The sequence below is a fragment of the Clupea harengus genome, chromosome 16 (assembly GCF_900700415.2).
Source record: "Clupea harengus chromosome 16, Ch_v2.0.2, whole genome shotgun sequence".
NCBI classification, from domain to species: domain Eukaryota; kingdom Metazoa; phylum Chordata; class Actinopteri; order Clupeiformes; family Clupeidae; genus Clupea; species Clupea harengus.
This window is the reverse complement of record NC_045167.1, coordinates 711217-733414: the sequence shown is the minus strand read 5'-3', so window position 1 is coordinate 733414 and position 22198 is coordinate 711217. Positions and strand designations below refer to the sequence as shown.

Below are 22198 nucleotides of genomic sequence, written 5' to 3'. Positions count from 1 at the left end.
TGGTTTCGAATGGACTGCTCTTCATCTGCAGATACAGGACTCTCTGAGGGCTCTTTACCACCACCAGCCTCCACCTCTTCTGAGGGAGGGATAGAAGCTCACTCTCACTGCTATCCTCAAATGACTCTTGATTTAGTTCAGTTGTGACCGACAGTATTTTCCGCTCTGTCTTGGGGCCGGCGGTCACAGTGATATCTTTCTTCTCCTTCTGAGTTTCTTCCTGGCCCGTCGTCCTCTGAGCTTGGCTCTGGTGACATTGGTAACACTTCTAATCGACGCCTGCCTTTGCCTAGTTCATTTGATTTTTCCAAATCATCTCTTACACCTGTGGTTGACTGAGCCTCTAGTAGAGGTAGAACGGTGCTCTCCAGTTTAGCTAGATCAGAGGGACTCGTTGGACTGCTCCCTTGCGTCACCGCACTTTCATCTCCATGTTCATTGTGTGGTTCCTTGTCTTTGGGTTGGCTAGTTGCGTCAGTGTTTTTCTGCAAAAAAAAAATGTCAATAGAATTTTTAACATTAGTTTGGGATTATAATACTTTAATGTTTCACAAAGTAATGACACAATTGTACAAAAACTTTTGCTACTGTCTCTATAGTATTCTAATTATACTATTACCGTTATATCTAATGGTGTCTAGGGTAACTAGGTACATTCCCACTTACAGTGATGTCTCCCACTTCATCCTCATCTCTTGACTTTAGCACTGACTCATGTGATTCAGATGGAGTTGTTTCTTCCTCTAAATCTTTGTTCTTGGCCTGTTCACTAGCTACAGGATCAAGGGAGTCTAGCTCTACAACAGGGTCTTTAGGTGAAGACACTTCCGGACATACCATACAAGAATTCATTGAAATAGTCTCTTCTTCATGGTTTTTTGAAGGGCTAATCTCGTTCACACTAGGTGTAGGAGGAACAGAACACTCAATGTCCTGAGCATGGGCAGTGAGTTCAATGTCTTTAGGTTGAGTATTATCATGTAACAATTTTGTGTCCTCTATTGTTTCCTTAAAGATGATTTCTATCGCAGCTCCATCCTGCTTCTTAGGAGTTTGAGTTCCACACACCTGCTCTACAGCTACTGGTGATACCTCTGAGTCTTTATCTGTATTGACATCATGTGATGCACCTCTATCAACACTGGTCACTGGTTGTTTATTCTCTTTCTCAACTGAGCATTTATCTACTTTTTCAGCTTCCCCTTCATCTTCTGTTTGATTTGCTGATGTCTTGTCATATTTGATTGCTTGATCTGCTTCATTACTTTGTATTTGTGATTGGGCTTGAGAACCGACCAACTGTACTTCATGTTTGTCAAGTTCCCTCTCCTCAGTATTTCTATCTGGTTCTATCAAAGAACTGGAATCACTAAGGCTACAGTGCACCAAGGGTTCTTTTACTTCGTCAGATTTTGATGTCTCGTTTTCTAGTACAGTGAAACAATCATTAGAATCTCCCCCAGTAGTTGTCAGTGGAGAAGTGTCAGTGGACGGAACAGGAGGGGGTTTCACTGATTCTATTGTGTCATTGTCTACAATAGCACTGGGCCCACTGACACGCTCTTCTGTGTTTTCAGTAGCCACGTTTTCAGTTAATAGTGATACGGATGCATCCACTATTTTAGGTGCAGGAGAGGAGTCGTGAGACAGCTCAGTGATGTTCTGGGAAGAGCCATCGCCTGTTGATTGATCTAAAGATGGTTCCACTGCTTCCACCTTTGCTATTTCATTTTCTACTAAAGAAAGTTCATTAGAATTCTCTGTTTTCTGTGGAGAACTATTGTCTTTGGATTGTGTCAAGGGCAGTTCGACTGCCTCTGATTTTGTGGATGAATTGTCCTCCAAAGAAGGTTCATTGAGGCCCTGTTGGTTAGAACTCCTGTGGAGTCTCAGTTGGGGGAGTAGTGTCTGCTTTTCCTTCTGTCTCATTTCCCTCAACTATCTTTCTTTCCTGCTCGACCGCATTTAGTTTAGTCTCTTTTTCACTTGACTTTTCAGTTTTGGGGGCAAAAGATTCCTGTGTTGATAGGTGCTCCATAGTAGCTGGCAGGGGCTCTGGCCTTGCCTCTATATGACCTGTATTCCTTTCCTGATCTGAAACTACACTATCCACTATCTCTGTCACTGCTTTGAAACCTGATACTTTCTCTTGAGTCATCATGTCTTTGTCTGCAACTGCAGACACGAATGCGTCAGCATCTTCGGTCTGGTTTTGGAGAGTAATTGTGTCCTGTTTGACATCAGACAAAGAGTCAGTTAATTTAGAAAGATTTGCCTCAACAGGCGCAACAGTTTCAGACAGCCGAGCCGTCTCCTGTGGAAGATTGTCTGAGCAAAACTCGTCCTTGGCAACAGCAGTTTGGACAGAACAGCTTTCGTCTGTGACATCAGAAGTCTTATCTAAATTTAGTTTTTGCTCTGGCTTTTCTGCTGAAGGCAGTGAGCTCTCTTCTAAGACGACCTTATCCGTGACTTGTTTGTCTTTCTCACTGTCTGCAGGTGGAGAGAATGAATGTTTTTCCTCTGCCACAGCTTGCAAGCCTGATTCAGGTTCTAGGCATTCAACTGTTGACTGTTTCTCTCTGACTCCTTCAGGGCTAACCCCTTCCTGTTTATCTGCTATGGGGGTCTCGACATGCTTTTCCTGACCACTCTCTGGTTCTGTATCTGAACTGAGTTTGGACACAGGTACACTCTCTGGTACTGTATCTGAACTGAGTTTGGATTCTGTTAAATTGTCAGCTTCATGTTTTGACACAGGTACTATATCTGTGGTTTGAATAAGCACATGTTCATCAGTGACCTCTGGCCTCTGGTCTTTACAAGAAGGATCAAAGTCAACAGCAGTTTTTGCTTCTGGCTCTTCAGATTTGATGCACTTCTCTATTAGGACAAGTGCTTCACTTTCTACAGCTGCCGCCTGCTCTTCAGCAGTGTTTATGCTTTCAGTGTTTCTGCTGTCAGGTTTCTGCTCTTCAGCAGTGTTTATGCTTTCAGGTTTCTGCTCTTCAGCAGTGATTATGCTTTCAGGTTTCTGCTCTTCAGCAGTGATTATGCTTTCAGGTTTCTGCTCTTCAGCAGTGATTATGCTTTCAGTGTTTATGCTTTCAGGTTTCTGCTCATTAGGGGAAGAAGAATTGGAATTGTCTACATTTACCTCAATGTTTACTTCTGATTCTTTAGATTTTATATCCTGGTCCACCAGGAAAGGTGACTCGCTTTCTGCTGCTGCTGCTGCTGTCTGTTTTTCACCACTGTCTAAATGTTCCTCCACTTTTGCCTCCGGCTCTTTAGATGCTATACTCTGTTCCTCCGAGAGAAGTGTTTCATTTTCTATTGCTGCCGTTGGCTTTTCACCAATGGTTTCAGGATTCTGCTCCCCAGAAGGAGTATCGGAATTGTCTACATTTTCCTTCATTTCTTCATTTGAGTCTATACTCTGCTCAACCAGGAGAAGCGATTCACCTTCTACTAATGCCGCCTGTTTTTCACCAGTGTGTGTGCTTTCCGGCTTCTGCTCCCCAGAAGGAGTATCGGAATTGTCTGCATTTTCCTCCATTTTTGCCTCAACTAATTCAACCTCCATTAAACTTTCAGAGGAATGGGCATTTGTTGTGTTTGACTGTTGTGTTTGATCGAGTGTACTATCAGGCTTCTCTGACGTGTTGTCAGGTGTCTGTGCCTCGCTCAGCTCAAGTACCTCTGTTTTGCTCTCTGGCAGGGGCTCTTCTTCTACTGCTGTGGCTGCTGCTGCTGCCTGTGCTGTTGGCCTGGGATCCACTGTTTCATCTAATTGAGGCTGTTTAGCCTGAGCATTATCAATACTGGGACTCACTTCAGCAGAGGCAGCAGGAGCTTTGGATGCAGGGGAAGGAGGGGCATCGGGGATGGGGGAAGCAGGGGGAGGAACAGGGCTGGATGTGGGAGACGAAGGTTTGGAGGCTGGTTTCATCGGCTGCTTGGCTGGAGAGGGCTTAGGTGAAGGTGGCATATCACCCAGTTGTCCTGACAGAGCTCTTTGGGTCTGGCAGTTCAAACAGACCCATTCATTCTGTAAAACAGTAGCAGAGAATTCAGTGAGTAAGTGAGATAGTTCCATTGTATACTTAGAGGTAGATGCAATTGTTAGACTTCTGAAGTGACCACAACAATACTTTAAGACTTCTGGCTGTCGTATCTGCCAACATCTCCCTATTTTTAACCCTTTCTCCTATTAATCTCCCGACTTCATAGTGATACAAATCAAATGAGTGTGTTTCTCAGTTTCTGTGTGGGACATGTGCTGTGGTACCTGGCAACCCAACCCAGATGCCGAGGGGAGCAAACAAACATCCATGCCTGGCGTACAGCCTCCCCCCTCCGCTCCACTTGCCACTAAAAAGGGATGAAACGGCTCCCAGGAAGAAGAAGTATGCTTCCAAATTTCAGTCCACTGGGTGCCAGGCAAAAACCATGCATTTTGTAAGATATGTCAGGCTGACCATAGCGTATAGCACAGAGCTCGTTTTACTTTCACATCCTTGCATTTATTCCATTCATTTGTGGTGTAGGGTTATATGGAAGCGGGGACGTTGAGGGTAGGCCATTTGCACAATGCTGATAACCCGGAAACTCTCCCTCTTTTTCACAGCCTAATGTTGGCAGGTATGGGCTGTCACAAAGAAGAAACATATAGAGTGGAGTATTTTATTTCTGGAATTTCTTGACATTTATGTAACTTTAGAGAAGATATTCATAATTAATGATAATGGGATCTAGTCAACATGAGCCTGCCGTCTCTGCCGACGAAAAGCTGACAAAAAATCTGTGCTGCAGCGTTTTATACAACATGACTCTCCCTGAACACATTTCCGATTAAATCTGAGATCTTATTTCTCCTCCTATCAATAAACCTAGAAATTAAAACTGACCAATGATTCACTCACTCACCATAGCTTTTTTGAAATTTGCACAGTGGCAAATACAGAGAAAACTTTCAGGATCAGTGAAGCAAATGCACAAAAATGTTCGGGTAACAAATGTAACAGGACGGAATTTCTTGGCAGAACTTGGCAGAACAGGTTGATGGTCTGCTGTACTTCAAATTAAAGTTCCATCATTAGCTGGGTTTCCATCCTACTTTTATTTTATGCAAATTTGAAAAGGAAATGTATGCACAACAAAGTAAAATTAAGATTGATGAAAACTGGTTATTCCTATCATGCTAAATGATGACATAATTATATGAGCTGCCCTGGACAACCTCACATTGTGAATCCACAACCCAGACTAGCATTTCCATGAATGCTCTGTGAAACGAAGGAGAGTGGCGTCGTGCAACATCACCCACAAGAGCTACTTTGCCTGTCTGCCCTCAATTCAGAGCAATATTTCCCAAATAAGTATTTTGCTGCACCAGGGGTACCTTTTTAAAAAGTCACCAGCAGCTGCTGGGTCAAAGGTCAGAAATACAACTATTTAGTTGCATTGCAAACTCCCTAGTCAAATACTTGCCCTCAAGAACACTGCGATCATCGAATGCTGGTTTATTGGAGGTTCTCAGCAAAAGCCGTAAGAAAATCGGAGACGCAGCATTTGTCAATTACGCCCCAGTGCTATGGAACATACTGCCTATAGACATCAGGGAAGCCAGCTCGCTTAACATCTTTAAAAGAAAACTAAAAACGTACCTCTTCACATTAGCCTTTAACTAGCTACCACTTCGCACTATATATATATATATATATATATATATAAATACTTTTAATTTAATTTAAATCTCTACTGGTGATATTAAGGGGTTAGATTAAATATATCTCTATAATTATAATTATAATTTTTAATTTTTTTTTGCACTATATCTTAGTTATGTTTCTTTGATGTCTATTTATATGTGCATGTAATTTCTTTGTGCATATTATGTATTTGCTGTAAAGCACTTTGAGCTGCATTCTTTTGCATGAAAGGTGCTATATAAATAAAGTTTTATTATTATTATTATTTAGTTGTTAAGGTAAAAACATGGGTGCCACTAACTACAATTCCTCTTCTCTCCAGATTGTCTTCCCAAATCAACACATCTTCATTTCAAAATGGATGAGCTTGACTACCTTATGCTCTCGCAACCCCTACAACATCATAACAATACCAATGGTCACATGCTGACATACAAATAAACTGCCTTCCTTTCTCCTTCCTTCCTTCCTTTAGCTCCTTCGCCATCAGCATGTTTACAATGGAAGAGATGCAAACTCAGTTCCCTGGGTTAGTGATATATTTGTCACTTTGTCATGTTCATAGAGGCTGTTACTGTCACAGTCGCACCAACAGTGTAATTCAATCAATCAATTCAATTCAATTCAATTCAATTCAACTTTATTTCGCCATGTATACAGATACTAGGAATTTTTTTTGGTATTCTCCATGCAGGCTATAGTATCACCAAACTATCTCCTGCACGTGATCTCCACGGCCGCTACACAAGCGCCATCGGAGGTGCTGACAGACCCAGGAACAGTGGAGATAGCTGAATCACCATCGTGTGCTCCTCGCTCAGAGGACATTCGGTTAACACTCACCAACAGCCACAGAAATGTGAAACAAAATGACGCAAGAAAAACCCCCACTCATGACTTCCTTTCGTATTCTGTTATCCTCTTGTGTTGATCTGGTACTGTATGTCATAATAAGGAAACAACTATTTGTTTCTCACAGTTCACAACAATTTCACAAAATGGATCTTCCTATCCCTTGCCAGCAACTTGTTGGAAGAGATTCTTATGATTACAGGGAGGAAACCAGCGAATGTTTTAGTGACCTACATTAGACACAGCTTGGTACAATAGTAAGCATCTAAGGTCATGGCATCAACTGAAGACATATTAGACATGTCATCTGAAGCCATAACTTCCCTACTGTGCCTTAATAAATAAAGACTTTGTTATTATGAAACAAGTGGAGACAAATTCACATTATTGTTATTATTCCATATCTTTTGCAATCACTTCTGTATCAATCTGTTTTCCCACTGAAATGTTCAGCAAAACAGGACAATTCTGCTGTTCTATTGTCATGTCATGCTCTGCTTCAACATACAGGGCAGAGGATCGAAGGCTGGAATCTGCTCTCAACTAAACACTCAACCTCATGCCAACCCTGCTGTCATTTTTAAATAAATGAAGATACCCATATGTGTCATTTAGGCTGGGGACACTACTTTTTACAATCACCAATGTTGTCCCCACCATGGAAAATAAAATCCAACTGCAATGAATAGAAAGCTTCTCTAGCAAAGTGCTTAATCACTAGTTGATAGATGAAAATCAAATAGATACACTTAAAAGAAAGTTGTGTGTAGTCTAAGTGTTACAATATAGCTGTTCTTTGATGAACCCCAATCAGATGCTATCACCCATATATTCCAGTGATTTCAAATGTCAGAAACAATATCTTCTGTTATTTCTTGGTGTATGTGGGTTTCCAAATGCTCTACCAGAGTATGGTTCGGTTTGCGATGTGCAAATTTGGTGTAATGACACAAGCAACTCTGCCCACACTCCCAGTGGACTTAACTTAACTGGACTCGAACCCACACCCTTGGAAACCGGATGTTGAGGTCTTAATAATTAGCCTATACACTAAAACCCCTGGATTCATTATCTGTCGCAAGTACGTCCCTCTGGGGAATGAGGTTCTCACTGCAGAGCTCTGTATCTGCTGGCCACTAATTGACAGAGCGCTTCATCCCACTTGTTTTTTAGCATGTTTTAACATTCTAGTTGTAAAGACCTACAATTTGGAGGGGGGTTTGTAGCTCAAACTGGTCATTCTTGAGGCCTTGTGCAAATACTGGCTAGTACTACTAGGGGGAGGTCCAGAGTGTGTTCTGTGGCCAGTCAATGCTTCCGGTTTGGCCTCCGTGACCAGTCAATGCTAGAGTGCCACTAGAGGGAGCTCCAGAGTCGTTTCTGTGACCAGTCAATGTGTTCTGTGACCAGTCAATGTGTTCTGTGTGCATGCCACACTGCAATGCCTGCAGCACCTTACTCTAACTGCTGGAGAGTGCCACTTACACTGGAGCTCCAGAGTGTGTTCTGTGACTACTGCTGGCCTCCCTGCAACCTTCGACGTGCATCCATACTCATATGAAAGATATCTTGTACAATGGCCATTACATACAACTTGTCACAGTACACACATGGCCAGCAGCCCAATACATGAATTTGCTGATATATTCAAATTGGAAAAAAAAAACACATCAAAATCAGAGAAAACTTTGAAAAATTGCTGACATTCTATTTCCACACAATATTTATTGCAGTGCTCTTATAAGACATATACTAGTCATTTTTGCACTCAATAAATCATCCCAAGCATTTAATGAGGCTTGTGATCAAATCAATGTCAAATGTCAGCCATAGCAGGTTTTATATGGGCAGGAGTGAGTTACATTACACTGCCAGAGGAATTACCTTTCAGGTCGAATTGTCTTCATACAACTACTAATGGACACAGTGCCCTGTAGCATGCCTTTTCATCCACTAACACACATGTACACACACATGTACACACACATGTACACACACATGTACACACACATGTACACACTCATGTACACACACATGTACACACACATGTACACACACATGTACACACACATGTACACACTCATGTACACACTCATGTACACACACATGTACACACACATGTACACACACACTGTACACAAGTATACATCGCCACATCTAAAAGAGTCAGACTTTCATGTCACAGACAAGACTGCCACGTGGTTTGGTTGACAGAACCTGATTCCAGCTCAGAGATGTCCTTCGAGATGTACTGAAATAAAGGCATAAAGCCTGAAAGAGCCAAACAGCCAAAGCCCACACTACACTGCTTCTTTTGTCACTCTGGCCATTAATGCCTTGCTGTGTCCCCCGTGGGTGTGCATCGCCTGATGGACCTATAGTGCACGACACTCAACTGACAGATGGAGGGACTGTGCAGTCACACGGCTATTTCAGAGAAGGAGAGGCAGCACAGACCTGGTTCTAAAATTGTTCTGTAAAACATAGGGGATTTGTTGAGAAAATAACAGACAGATTTGTACCCTGTGTTTTTTTAACACTGAATATCAATAGACTATGTGGGACAGAGCAGTCCTCCATACAGTATTACGCAGGGAATTGTGCTAGGTGTTTATACGGCTAACAGTCAGAAATACTAGGACATATTTTCACACACTAAAACAATGAAAGGCCAGGTTAAATCTGAGTGTCACTTGCACTGTATGTGTGTGTGTGTGTGTGTGTGTGTGTGTGTGTGTGTGTGTGTGTGTGTGTGTGTGTGTGTGTGTGTGTGTGTGTGTGTGTGTGTGTGTGTGTGTGTTTGTGTGTGTGTGTGTTTGTGGGTGTGTGTGTGTGTGTGTGTGTGTGTGTGTGTGTGTGTGTGTGTGTGTGTGTGTGTGTGTGTGTATTAGGGTACATGCAAAGCGTGTAAGAGATGGTGGCTACACAGTGTGGCACATCAGGTCCTCTTCTCAAGCCTGGACCAGATGGCCAACCCAACCGAAACAAAACACCCAGAGTGAGCTCTAATCATAACTCCGGATCACTGCAGGATGTCAACATACTGCCTACACACAAAGTAATGTCTCATTTTGAGCACATCAGATCATTATGAGAGCTTACATTTCTGTGTGTATACTCATCTCTCATAAGTAGCGTGGAGCATAACTGCGGAGTAAACGCCATGATCACACCCACTGGCTCTATCCATTACATGAAGTGGTCTGATTGTTGTTGTTTTATTTTATAATCCAAGAAGCACAGTGAAAAACAGTGGCTACCATCCAAGGTGTCCATGCTTTTGAATAAGTCTAGTCTGGTGTCTAGAGCACTGAGAGCATTTCACACTCACACCTTTTAAAAACAGGATGCGGGATACTATACAGACTAATAGACATCTTTGCCTTCCACAAGACCTCAGTTAGGATACTGATGGACCATCCAACGAGCCCACGCTAAATAAAAGACTTGAATGTGCGTAGCATTTCAGACAGGTTGACATAAAGAAGATTTTCTCATTGTTCTCTGAAATATTCATATCATTTTGATTCATAAAACTGATACAAAGACAGACAGAGCTCGATGTTTACCAACATTCTGCATTCGCCCAGGATGGAAAGTACAGTCAATAACGTGTATTTTTTTTTCTCCAATAAGTGTCATTATAATGGCTGTTTTTTTGTAAATTCAGTGAAACCTGGTCATTATCAGTAAATCCAACTGATTTAAAAATGAGAGATTAGTCATATTTGCTTGCATCTATTTTTTTTTTTTACATTAATGTGTCAAGCCACGTCAGTAGCCTAGTCTATTATTTGACAGACTTGATGTGTGGGCCATCCCTGAGAAATCTGCCCACAACTCACAATTGTCGCACAACCGATGCCATTGCCATTTCATTTATTGCACACATGACAAAGAATTTCCCATGAAGGATCAATAAAGCACATGTAATCCAAATGTATCAAATAAATGGCTTTGCTTCAGTATCAGTTCAGATCACTGACCACATCAACTGAAATGTGAAGCAGATTTTAAACATCTGTGCTTAATCCAAACCGTGGCTCCGTCATGCCACAGACCTGCCCTTGTTGACTATAATCTGAAAATAAGGCAGATTAATCAAATGGAATCTTCTTAGAGGATGATCCCTCTAACTAACATATTCTGTGATTTCACTTAATCTTAATCTTTTATCATAATAAAAAGCATGGAAACAGAGAGCCGCCTTTTCCACTATGTGTGTCCGTGTAAACACATCCATGGAGAGATAGGGATTTGAAACTCTGTGGTGGATATGGGTTGAAGGTGCTGCTCTGCCCTGTGAGGTGGAGCCGGATGTGTTCAGTGTAATCCCCTTCGCTTGACCTGAAATAGACTTCTTCTGAGATTAGTTAGCCCGTGCGGGGGTAACTTCCCTAAACCCATCATGCACTTAGCACCAAGCATGTGAGCTCCACCAAACTGCCTCTGTTTCTCAGGAAAAAACAAATATTTCCTGAACTCTTAACAAAGACCATGGTGCATGTTTCAAATGCAGCCTAAATTCAGTGAAAAATACAAAATGGATTGAATAAAGTCTACAATACTTCAAAAATGCAAACAGCCATAAAACAGATATTATTTTATAGCCCCGTCTGTAACTACTTTGGTGGGCCCCATCATAGCAGGTAATATGTTAAATAAATCTTAATAAATAACATCTTACATCTTAAGTATTTTTTACAATTTGCATTTCGTTGTACTCTGTGCAATGACAATAAAAAAAAATTCATCCACAATGCTACCAAACTACGGCCACAAAACATAGCAATCTTTCAGGCAGTCAGTATCTGCATTTTCCATTCTAGTCCAACTTTCATTTGAGTCCTATGAAGCCGTCTGAGACACATCCAATCCCTGCCTATGATTTCAGCCCCACCCCCAGCCCCACCCCCACCCCCACCCCCACCCCAACAACACGCTCATCCACGGATGTGGGATTATAGTGTCAAGTATCAAGCATTTCAAGCCTGTACAGCAGGAGGTCATGCTTTAGAAAGGCCTTTCTTTGACCTAATCTGGAGATGCTGGACTGCGTATATGGACGACGTACACAATATGTATGTGTTTGAGTTTCAGCATAGAATTACTATAGCTTTGAAGTATCTACTGAATCAGATCCTGGATTAACAATGAACAGTCTTCCTAAACTAGAAATAAATATGGAAAAAAGTCTGACTATTCAGAATGTGCCAGTAAGAGATACAAACGTTCTTCTAAGCTCAACATCTGGTCAATAGGGAGTTCTGACCATTGTTCAGACCAGTTCAATTTATGATATTTTTCCAGGAGGAAGAGGTCCAATCTGGAGAACTTTTTCATATTGAGATGAGGCATTGAAATGTAGTAACTCATTTGATGGGGATATTTCATTCTTTGACTTTGGGTTACATTTCCAATTATCATATACATCAAGGCATCAAATGAATGGCCTGTTAGTTGTTAAAGGACATCTTCATTCTACACTCTTAACAAGCTACTTCACAGGAACCGGGTTCTTCACAGGACATCATTACTGAACAGAGAGCAACAGTGGTACTTTACCAACATTTACTCCAATAGCTACTGTCTAACTGTTTACACGTATTCATTTATACATTTCTGTCCAAAACAATGTACAACGGAGGTAGAGTGGAATATAAACAAGTAGCTACAAAAGAGAAAACATCAAATGCGACAAATAATTAGCTGTTGCATATACTGTAGCTGTATAAGGAAGCAGTGCTGATATTAATCAAATCCATATGAAAAAAGGAACGTTTTCACTAAATAAAATCCACATTTATAGTAAAACCTTTATATCAACCTTTATACAATCTTTATCGTGAAAGGACTAGTTGAAAGCGCAGCCGTTTTTGTGTAGTCTGCCATGAAGGCATGTATCTGTCTGAGGCTAACCTGTAATCTTAATATGACTTGAAGTTTCGCACATTTTACACAATGTTATATTTTGCCTGGAGTGCACGTGAGAAGATATGTTTCAAATGTAAACAAAGAAAATGACAAACTCACCTCTCCAAGATGGGGCATCGGGTTGAACCCACATAAGCTGCACACAGTGTTCTTGCAGTCAGTGCAGGTGCTGTAATTGGGTGCATCCCCTGATCCCATATTCAGCTGCGTCTTACACAGAGGGCAGCTGGACGGTGTCTCGCTCGCAGGGACTGGAGCTGGAGGGGGGGCTTCCTCAGGCCCCACCACAGGATCAGTCGTCGGGGCCTTCTTCGAGGTGGCCGGTGGAGTGTCAGGGGGGGAATCTGACCCAGAGTCTGGGGGAGACCCCGGTGGTGTATCTGCGCCAGAGTCCACAGGGGAATCTGGGGGTGAACCTGGCGGTGAGTCTGCAGTTTCATCTTCTGGGTTGGAGGACATCATATTGGTGGCTGAGCTGAGAAGAGAGGACCCAAACCCAAACATCTTCCCTGACACAGCGTCAGCCCCAGGGGGCTTTTTGACATCTGTAAGACCGCCCAGCCCACCAAACATCTTCCCTGTGGGCTGAGAGGAAGTGGCTGACTGGGGTTTGGAGCCTCCGAAGCCACCAAACAGCTTCCCTGTGACTGAATCTGCAGCTTGGCTGGCAGTAGCAGGAGGTTTTGCCATGTCAGTCAACCCTCCCAATCCAAAGCCTCCAAAAAAGCCTGTGTCTTGTTTAGGTGGGGGAGCAGATCTGGCAGGAGATCCCTGCTGCTGTTGCATTGGACGGCCAGTTTTCGGGTCTATTTTTTGACCACCTCTAGGCCCTGGAGACCCTGGCTGAGACCCTGGCCGAGACCCTGGCTGGGACCCTGGCTGGGACCCTGGCTGGGACCCTAATGGGCCTCTGGGACTTAGTGGAGCATTTGGACTCAATGGACCAGGAGATTTCAGTTTGGGAGTTATTGGCGGTGTCCCTATTTTCCCTGAATCAACGATGCTCTTCTGTTTGGTCAGCATTGGAGGTCTCTTGGACCCACCCTTGGGAGGCGGTCCTGTATTTGTAGCCTCTTTTCTCTGTGGAGAGGGTGGCGCAGAACCCTCCTTTGAGGGCTGTGGTTTCATCTTGGGGGGACCAGGGTTCTCGGCTTCCCCAAGAGCTCGCTGCATCTGACAGTTAAGACAGAGCCACTCCTTACCCTGCAAGCAGAATACAAACACAGTCAGACACATGTACCCTTTAACTCAAAGCCATGTCTAAAATATCCCACCACCCCCTTTCACACACTCACATAAACATAGAAAGCTCAGAGCCAACTACATTTATGAGAACGGTGCAATTTCTATTTCTATCTGTTTGTACTAAAATATTACAAAAAATTACCAAACCAGAATAAGTTGACATAAAATGCTTCTCAGAGTCATGCAGTGCGGATTCACCTGGAGCCTCGCAATTGACCATCTCAGAATATCTTAGTTTTTTTTGGTCACCTTGCAAAATTTGGCCTACATTTCCAATATCCCCAACTAAAATAACCCCAGGTGTGGCAACATTTTAAGGATTTTGTACAACTACATCAATCTAATTGACACATTCCACAAATTGTTGTTTACATGAGAGTAATTTCCAGACCTGTGAGAGTCTAAATGAGTTGGTATGGAATGACCCATATACTGTAGCACCTTTATTTTATGCTTACATACAAGGCTATACACAGCCGTTAAGGTTCAAGTTGGCTGAGCTTAGGTACAAGACCCACATCTGTAAATGTACATTTTTGGTTGGCCTTGTAATTCAATCATGTAATACAAGCTTCTGCAACCGTGTAAATGTCAATTAACTACAGGACAAGCTTGTCTGTGTTTCATAGCATCCCAACACAACACACAGCATGACGCTGCAATATGTATGTGTGTAACACATCTACAGATCTTCTTCTGAGCAAAGAGCAAATAAAGGGCAACACAAAATCCAGGATAATTTATGGAATATTATAAACCTCAAAAAGAGGGACGCTGGGAGAAGTGGGGCTGTCTGAACACTCTGGCTGAGTAAACTTTGGCAGCTGCCCTGACCAGAATTTAAACTGTGTCCACCAGGCTCACAGTAAACAAACTGCCATCATTTAAACTGTGTTCACCAGGCTCACAGGAAACTGCCAGAATTTAAACTGTGTCCACCAGGCTCACAGGAAACAAACTAACTGTGTCCACCAGGCTCACAGGAAACAAACTATCAGCCTTTCACTGGCATTCAGCCACCGCTGAGCTACATATCAGAGAGCTCCCCCTTTAAAACCTATTAATTTAGCTGTTTGCATGTGTATCTTTCAGAACTAGGATATACAACAATTGCGGTGTTGCTATATGTATGGCTTGTAGATTGGTAGGGGTTTGAGAACAGGGAGCATGACTTCCTGCAACGTAAGCCACCTTGATTACCTCCCCAGAGCCCATATGTTTCCTCAATCCCCCCTAGGTAGAAAAGCATGAGTTCATCCTCCATCACAGTATCTAAAACAGTCCGCTTTCCAAACAAACGGAAGTGAAGAAGTGATGGAGTTAAGGATACCCACACCTAAACTGTGATATCTTCACAATTGAGACCTTTTTTTGATGATGATAAAATATCTCTGACCACATCAGCTTTGATTGGAATATCATGAGTAAGATATTTGCTATGATCATAACACGATTCTTAAAAAACAAAAGAGTTCAGCAGTGAGCTCAGTGAGTTATTTTCAGCTTTCCCTAAATTCTCTCTTACCGCGGTGTCCGGGGGGCTGAAGCCACACAGGCTGCACACCTGCTGGGAGCATTGGGTGCAGGTGTTGAAGTTGGGCGGCTGGTCTTTGGCCTGAAGATTCAACTCGGTGGCTTTGCAGAGTGGACAGAGTGTGGCTCTAGACTTGTCAGTGGGAGATGCATTCTTTGCCGGCCCACCTGGACCTGGTGGCCCTTTCTGTTGGGGCCCTGGTGGCCCTTTCTGTTGGGGCCCTGGTCCCGGCTGGGGACCGCTCTTATTGGGGCCCTGCTGCAGGGAGTCCCCCTTCGGTGGACCCTGTTGTGGAGGAGGGCCTCCAGACCTGAGGGGCCCCTGCTGTTGGGGCCCAGGGCCACCGGGTTTGCCTGGTCCCTGTGGGGGCTGTCCTCCTCGTTGTTGAGTGGGTCCCTGGCCTTTGGGTGGCCCTTGCTGAGTGGGTCCCTGGCCTTTGGGTGGCCCTTGTCCTTGAGGTGGCCCCTGCTGAGAGGGTCCTTGACCTTTGGGTGGCCCTTGTCCTTGAGGTGGCCCCTGCTGAGACGGTCCCTGGCCTTTGGGTGGCCCTTGTCCTTGAGGTGGCCCCTGGCCTTTGGGTGGCCCTTGCTGAGAGGGCCCTTGTCCTTGAGGTGGCCCCTGACCTTTGGGTGGCCCTTGTCCTTGAGGTGGCCCCTGCTGAGAGGGTCCTTGACCTTTGGGTGGCCCTTGCTGAGACGGTCCTTGACCTTTGGGTGGCCCTTGTCCTTGAGGTGGCCCTTGTCCTTGAGGTGGTCTTGGTCCTTGCTGCTGGGGGCCTTTCCTTGGCCCTTGTGGACCTCCAGTTTTACCGGCTTGTTTGGCAGCAAGTTCCTCTTCTTCTTCGTCTCCAAAAGGATTTAGTTTGGAGATGTTAGCAGCTGAGGACGACACAGCAGAGGAGACCGCACTCAAGGGGTTGGCCCCACTTAGAAACCCAGAGGAGAACATGCTGGTCCTGGACTCCGAGGGATCCTTTGGCTCCTGCTTGAAACGGCTCTCAAAGAGGCTGAGGGATGAAGGGCTACGCCCAGGTTTTGGCTTCGAGGGTGGACCTTCAGCAAAAGCATCAACTGTACGGCTCTTGCTCAGACCGGTGGGGCCCTTGCTGGTCCCAGCACCCGCAGGGACCCTGTAAAACAAATAAATGACAAACACACATACACAACACATGCATGATGTGAGTAAACTGACACTCAATTCAGATATCACAAATCTACAGAACACAGGAATACAAACACACAGGGCATAGTAGAATTACTAACCAGATATTACGGACATGCACTGACATATAAGAGAAAGCCCAACACCCTTAGGTTTGAACCTGGCAGCATTGCAATAAACATGACCTGATCGTGTTCAGGCATTTGCAGACATGACCAGGCTAAAGCCTCTTAAAAGGTAAAGTGACAACTACAGCAGTGCAAAACTACGAGAACAAGCTTAATAAAATGAGACTACTTAATGCACTGTGGTGAACAGGCCAAAACTCTAACAGAACCAATGCAGGGTGTAGTCAGGTAGGCTATATTTAAAGACCAACAATGATAACCAGGATTGTCATTGCAAGATTGTTCTGAATATTGCAAGAAACCTATCAATACTGATTCTTGGTTCACCATATATGAAGTGAGCTTATAACAACAGCATATAGGCTACAGATGGTGTATAGGAGATCAAAAATGTATTTAAATGAAATAACCGTTCGGGCTTAGCTTCACTTCACAGTTACATCAATGATGAAGAGGGTTTCAGCACCTTGGCCAGCGAAGGAAAAGCCATATAAAGAGAGCTCGTGGACAATCTTAGTTGGTGATGCTTCCCACCACGTCATTTCAGATACGAAGCAACACCTAACAGATACGAAGCAACACCCATCTCCACATCACCGGAGAGAATCACTTAGCATGACATTTGCGCTCGTGGTACTATAAATAGTCATAGTATATCCCCCTCCCCCTTACTGGTTATTACAGCTATTTTACATGATATATTATATTACATGATATATTATATTGCATTATATATATTTTATATATATAATAAAAACGACTATAAATATAGATTAAAAAAAAAATATATATATATACATATAAATATATGTGTAGTTATATTATATATCTAGCCTACACAGCAAAAGGTGGACTGTCGACGCTAAAAAATACTGAATTCAAAAGACAATGATCAAACGTCTCAATGGAGAATTCAAGGGAGAATCATTTTGTCTAACGCTAGAATAGGCGTCAGTTTCTCAGCCGATTTCCTGAGCATCCTCGTAACGCACAAATACTGCTCAGTGGGAAACATGGCGATGGAAAATCAGGAACAGGCAACCTTTGCTTTGTTAAACATCACCAAAATCTTTAGGTGGTTTGCCATCAAATATGACTACATTGTTAATGTTATGTGAGGAAAAAAAAATCCATTTGACATGGACATTTTTGTACCCTGGGGCATCTAATAGGCTACATTAGCCGCTCCAAATTGTTTACCTTACGCGTTCTGCATTGCTGATAATTATGATGACGTCTGGGCAATAGAACAATACCACAGTATGGTTACAGCTTCCCATATCGTTGTAAACAGCAGTTTTACAGCCTGAATATGGTTTAGGCACCCATCGTAAAAATGATTCTCATAGCAGGCTACGTTATTGTGGGAAATTGCGCAGCTTATTATCGAGTTGAACGAATATCAGTTACTGACTTATAACCTCAATATAATAGCGCCCACGAGTAAGAAAGGGTGTGAACATCTATTTAGCTTTTTCGCTGTCCTTCTAATAAGCAACGCTGCATTGCACACATCACACGATACCATTATTACATATCTTCTCCTCGCATGAGTGCACGGACACAAGAGTGAGCATTTGCAAAGCCTTAAAAGCCTGCCTGGAAGTCGCAGCATCCCTGCCACATCCTGCCAACCCGCCTGGCACCCTTGACATCGCGGCCGCAAGTTGACTTCTCTCCTCTTCGCTGAGATGAGTAAGGTCCGCTTTCTCTCCTGTAGACGTCCGGACGAAGCCACCTTTCCCATCGGCTGAGATCCCCTCCGGTAATTCAGAAAGCGACCCTTCACCACCCTCTAGGCTCGCCTCGTTCCCCATGATGGAACTCCTCTTCACCCGCAAATAACCACAAAACGATACACGGTTTATGTCCAGAAAATGCGACAATGTCTTTCTGCGTGGTTCTTGATGTATCTCATATTATACGTCCGGTTTTACATGCTTGTCGACCTCCTTAGTTCCAATGTTTATGATTCACATCTCGACTAGCAGGAGTAGTCGTTTTTAGCTACTATATTCGACATCTCCTCCTCCTTCCTCTTTCTTGCCATCTCCCCTGTTTCCAGCGCGCATGTTCTGTTTCTGACAGGTAATCACAAGATATCAACGTTGGAAAACTGAATTTAAAGGGGACGTACGGTTTTAATGTTGATTAGCATGAAGGTGAAATTGATTTCCCTAGCTGAACTATTTATGTTCATGTATCATTGGCCTACTCACGTGAAAACATATAATCTGCTAGCCGACTGGTTCATTTGACAGCTTCATGGTGGGTATCCATCAGTGTTTTTGCATTTAGCTATTTTATTCCGCTTCTATTGTTATTTTATATTTTATCATCTTGTATTGATATTTATTATTGTTTTAATTCTCACTTATTTAGATTAACATGCTGTTTCTTTACCCTGTATTTAAGTATTTGTAAGTGTGTTTATCTTTTCAAAGCAGGAGTAACACTAGAAGTAAAAACTAACTACCTAAAAGATAGACCTATGCAAATGCCTTGCAAATACAAACAGCACACAACTGATAAAAGCTTGCTAGCATGCTTTTGTCATATAGTTTGACAACATTGTGCTGTGAAAGCTTTTGTCCCATTTTGTGGGGTGTCTTTGAAAAGAGAATGTGGTGCTCCAGAGACATATAAGCATACAAGTTAGGAGCCGCCCTAAAATGACTTTATATCGTTGTGTATCAAGTATATATTTGTGTGTGCGTGTGTTTTGTTACATAAAACACATTTTATATTATATGAAAGGTTTTATAGATAACTACTCCACAACTGATCATCCATACACTGGTCTGTCAGGGTGTTTGGGCGGAGAAATAAACACAGCATATTCCATCAGTTTCTCTTACTGATCTTATTACAAGCTTCATTTAAGACAGAAGGCACTATATGAGCGAGAATCTGGGTGGAGAATATTTCAGTTAGGTTTCATAACAATTGAAGCTGTTGGGGGAATCTGACCACTGTACCATTTCCATACAGTTGCAGCAGAGATCCTGTATAGAACTATTGCAGTGATTGCAATGTGCAAAAAGAACAGAACAATCCTGTCCGTCCCTGACCGAGACGGACGGTTCACTTGGTCCCCGGGCGCTGAGAAGCTGCCCACTGCTCCTGGAGGATCCTGGAGGAGGGACGATCCGGGATGGGTTAAAGGCAGAGCAAAAATTCACGGCGATCTCAGGCCTGCGTGTGCATGTGCGTGTGCGTGTGTGTGTGTGTAGTGTGTCCTGGTCGCCTCCATATATATATATAACACGTGTGTGTTGCTGTGAGTTGTGCGTGCAATAAAAAACTGACTGCAGTCAGCCTTGTTTGTTTGTTTGTAAGCCTTATGGATAAAGGTACAGTTTGTGATCCTGATCCAATACACGTTTTGGAAAATTCACCCAATTGCTCCTCTAGCTGTCCATACAGTGTGTACGATAAAAGACAAGAAAAACTAAAAAAAAACAGTCCTGGCTTTGTAAATGGGAACCAAACATGGCAGGTTGGACCGACCCATAAACAATTCCAGCCAATTAACATGCTACTTCAGGAGCACGGAAGTGAGGGGTACAAGTTTTCTGTGGTAGTCTGATATTTGTGTACTTATACAAATCATCAATCTGCAACACAGACTTAAAGGAGTACAGACTTTCACAGAAAGTTAAGCTTTATGCATCTGTTACCTAAAAATAGGTCTGCGTAGCTCCACACAATGTTCCCCCCTGCTGTTCCAAACATATGTCCTGTCATTTAACAATAGCTGCTATTCCATTGATCTATACATATTTTTCAGCTTGCTAACCAAAGCATAAAAATGTTTTTAAACCATAGTCATCTGGGAGCTTCTTTTATCATACAAAATGGGAGTTTACAGTGTGCTATGATGTGCTATGCACACACTAGCATGGCACAGAAGAGGCTACAGTGTTCCTAAACTACATCTGCTGGGAACTAATCCAATAGGAGTGTCTGTGTAGAGGAAGCCGGCACAACACAGTTATACAGAAGCTGGCCTACCTTTTAAAAAACAAGACTTATTATTTAATATTATTTCTACCTGCATACAACCTACCCACCTACGGAGCCTCCACAGTCTTAGCATAGCCCTATTTGTCATGATCTTATTATAAATTAGGAGTCAATCACATAGACCTGTGTGAACCCAGTGTTAAAATGGAATTTCCTTGTTAAGATACCGTCTTCCTCCTCATGCTCATACTACTACTAATAATAATAACAATAATAAGTACATAAATAAATACTTGTCTAAAAGGATTACAAAAAAATGTCCATGCTGTACATGTTGATGTTTGAGTCTACCTGTGTGCAAGAGCGTCTGTGTTGTGTGGCGTGTGTGTAGCTAGCTGCATGTAATTGAGCCCTGTAACCTGATGACACAAAGCAAGCAGCTTTCATTAAAATTAAACATGCACCTGAACAGGACGAAGTACAATAAAGTACTGAATAGGACGAAGGGCAATATTGAAATTAGCATTCACAAGAGAAGCTCAAACAATTCTGAAATATTTCTTCATATAAAACAACTTTTTTTTTTGTGAAAGTTGGCAAGAAAAGGCAAATGAGTTGTAATGCGTCAGTGATCAAGTGAACTCCGTTTTCTTCCCCCTTGACATATCCGTTACAAACATCTGAAGCCCATACACGTGCACTCACTGGAAATAGGAGTCAGAGAGAACCCCTTAACTTAAAAGGACGACAACAAGGACTTACCTTCAGATAGGGGTGGCTACCAGTACACAAGTGCACCTGCTCCGCCTGTGTGCGAGGGAATAAGCCTGTGTTCTTCTCCTGGCCAGTAAGGTTGAATCTGGGGTAAATTAGTCTCCATCCCTATTAGTGAAGTCCATGCATCTACTTCCACCCTGGACACATAGATTTTCTGTTTCTTTGTTCAGTCATGAGTGTCTAAGATACTCTTAAAGGGCTGGTTCAGTCATGTCTAAAATACTCTTAAAGGGCTGGTGTCCTTTATGTGTGTCTTACACTCTCACACACTCCATATTGGAATTATCAAAGACACGCCCCCCCCCCCTTGACCCAAACACATCACTAAGCTCCTTTATGAAGGCAATCCTCCCCGATGAAGCACATGCTCTCATGCTCTCACAAACAAACATTGGAGTAAAACACAGGCACAAACCTAAAACAAAAGAAGTCCAAACAGGACCAGTCAAATTGTGCAACTAGAGTGATCTGCCTTATTATGTACAGTCCAGTGGCTGACCTCTTTCTATCGTCAAGTTGCAGCAGATATAAATGTATTTCTCTGGCAGATTCACAGCCCTTAATAGTATTATTGTTATCTTTCGCGGGCATATCAAAACTCTTAATTTGCAGGGTGTGATGTCCTTAGCAGCTTGGTAGTGTTATTGCACTTGGCTGCACAGAGGAAGTTAGACTGAGGTGACAGTGCTGATTGTGGTGAAGGGCGTAGGTAGGGCTTTGCTAGCTTCCTGGGGCTAATGGGATCTACAGGTCACTGTTGAGTCTGAGCTCCTCGACTCCTCCTCCTCAGCCCATAGTGATGCACAATGAGATTAGAGCACACGCCCACCTCACAGTCAAGCAATGCAAACACTGTCTGTCTGTCTGTCTGTCTGTCTGTCTGTCTG

At 43.0% G+C, this 22198-nt stretch overlaps 1 protein-coding gene across 2 annotated transcripts; it reads right to left on the bottom strand.

The window, feature by feature from the left end:
- Positions 1-133: 133 nt before the first annotated feature.
- LOC116224182 (protein piccolo-like) lies at positions 134-19598 on the bottom strand. 2 transcript variants are annotated; one of them, XM_031583297.2, is made up of 5 exons: positions 18168-19598; positions 15271-16408; positions 12600-13703; positions 3701-4051; positions 134-485 (listed from the first exon to the last, which is right to left on the bottom strand). In XM_031583297.2, exons 1-5 carry the CDS (start codon positions 18383-18385, stop codon positions 138-140), a joined length of 3159 nt encoding a protein of 1052 aa, XP_031439157.1. In that variant the 5' UTR covers positions 18386-19598; the 3' UTR covers positions 134-137. The 2 variants fall into 2 exon arrangements, with proteins under 2 accessions (XP_031439157.1, XP_031439158.1); XM_031583298.2 differs by having other exon boundaries at positions 3836-4051.
- Between the last annotated feature and the right edge of the window lie 2600 nt (positions 19599-22198).

Coding starts and splice junctions, on each gene's coding strand:
- LOC116224182 (XM_031583297.2), bottom strand. CDS start 18,385: ATGGGGAACGAGGCGAGCCTAGAGGGTGGTGAAGGGTCGCTTTCTGAA. Junction 13,704..15,270: donor TCAGCCCCCCGGACACCGCG/GTAAGAGAGAAT, acceptor TTCTGCTTGCAG/GGTAAGGAGTGGCTCTGTCT. Junction 486..3,700: donor TGCCAGAGAGCAAAACAGAG/GTACTTGAGCTG, acceptor TTTTTTTTGCAG/AAAAACACTGACGCAACTAG.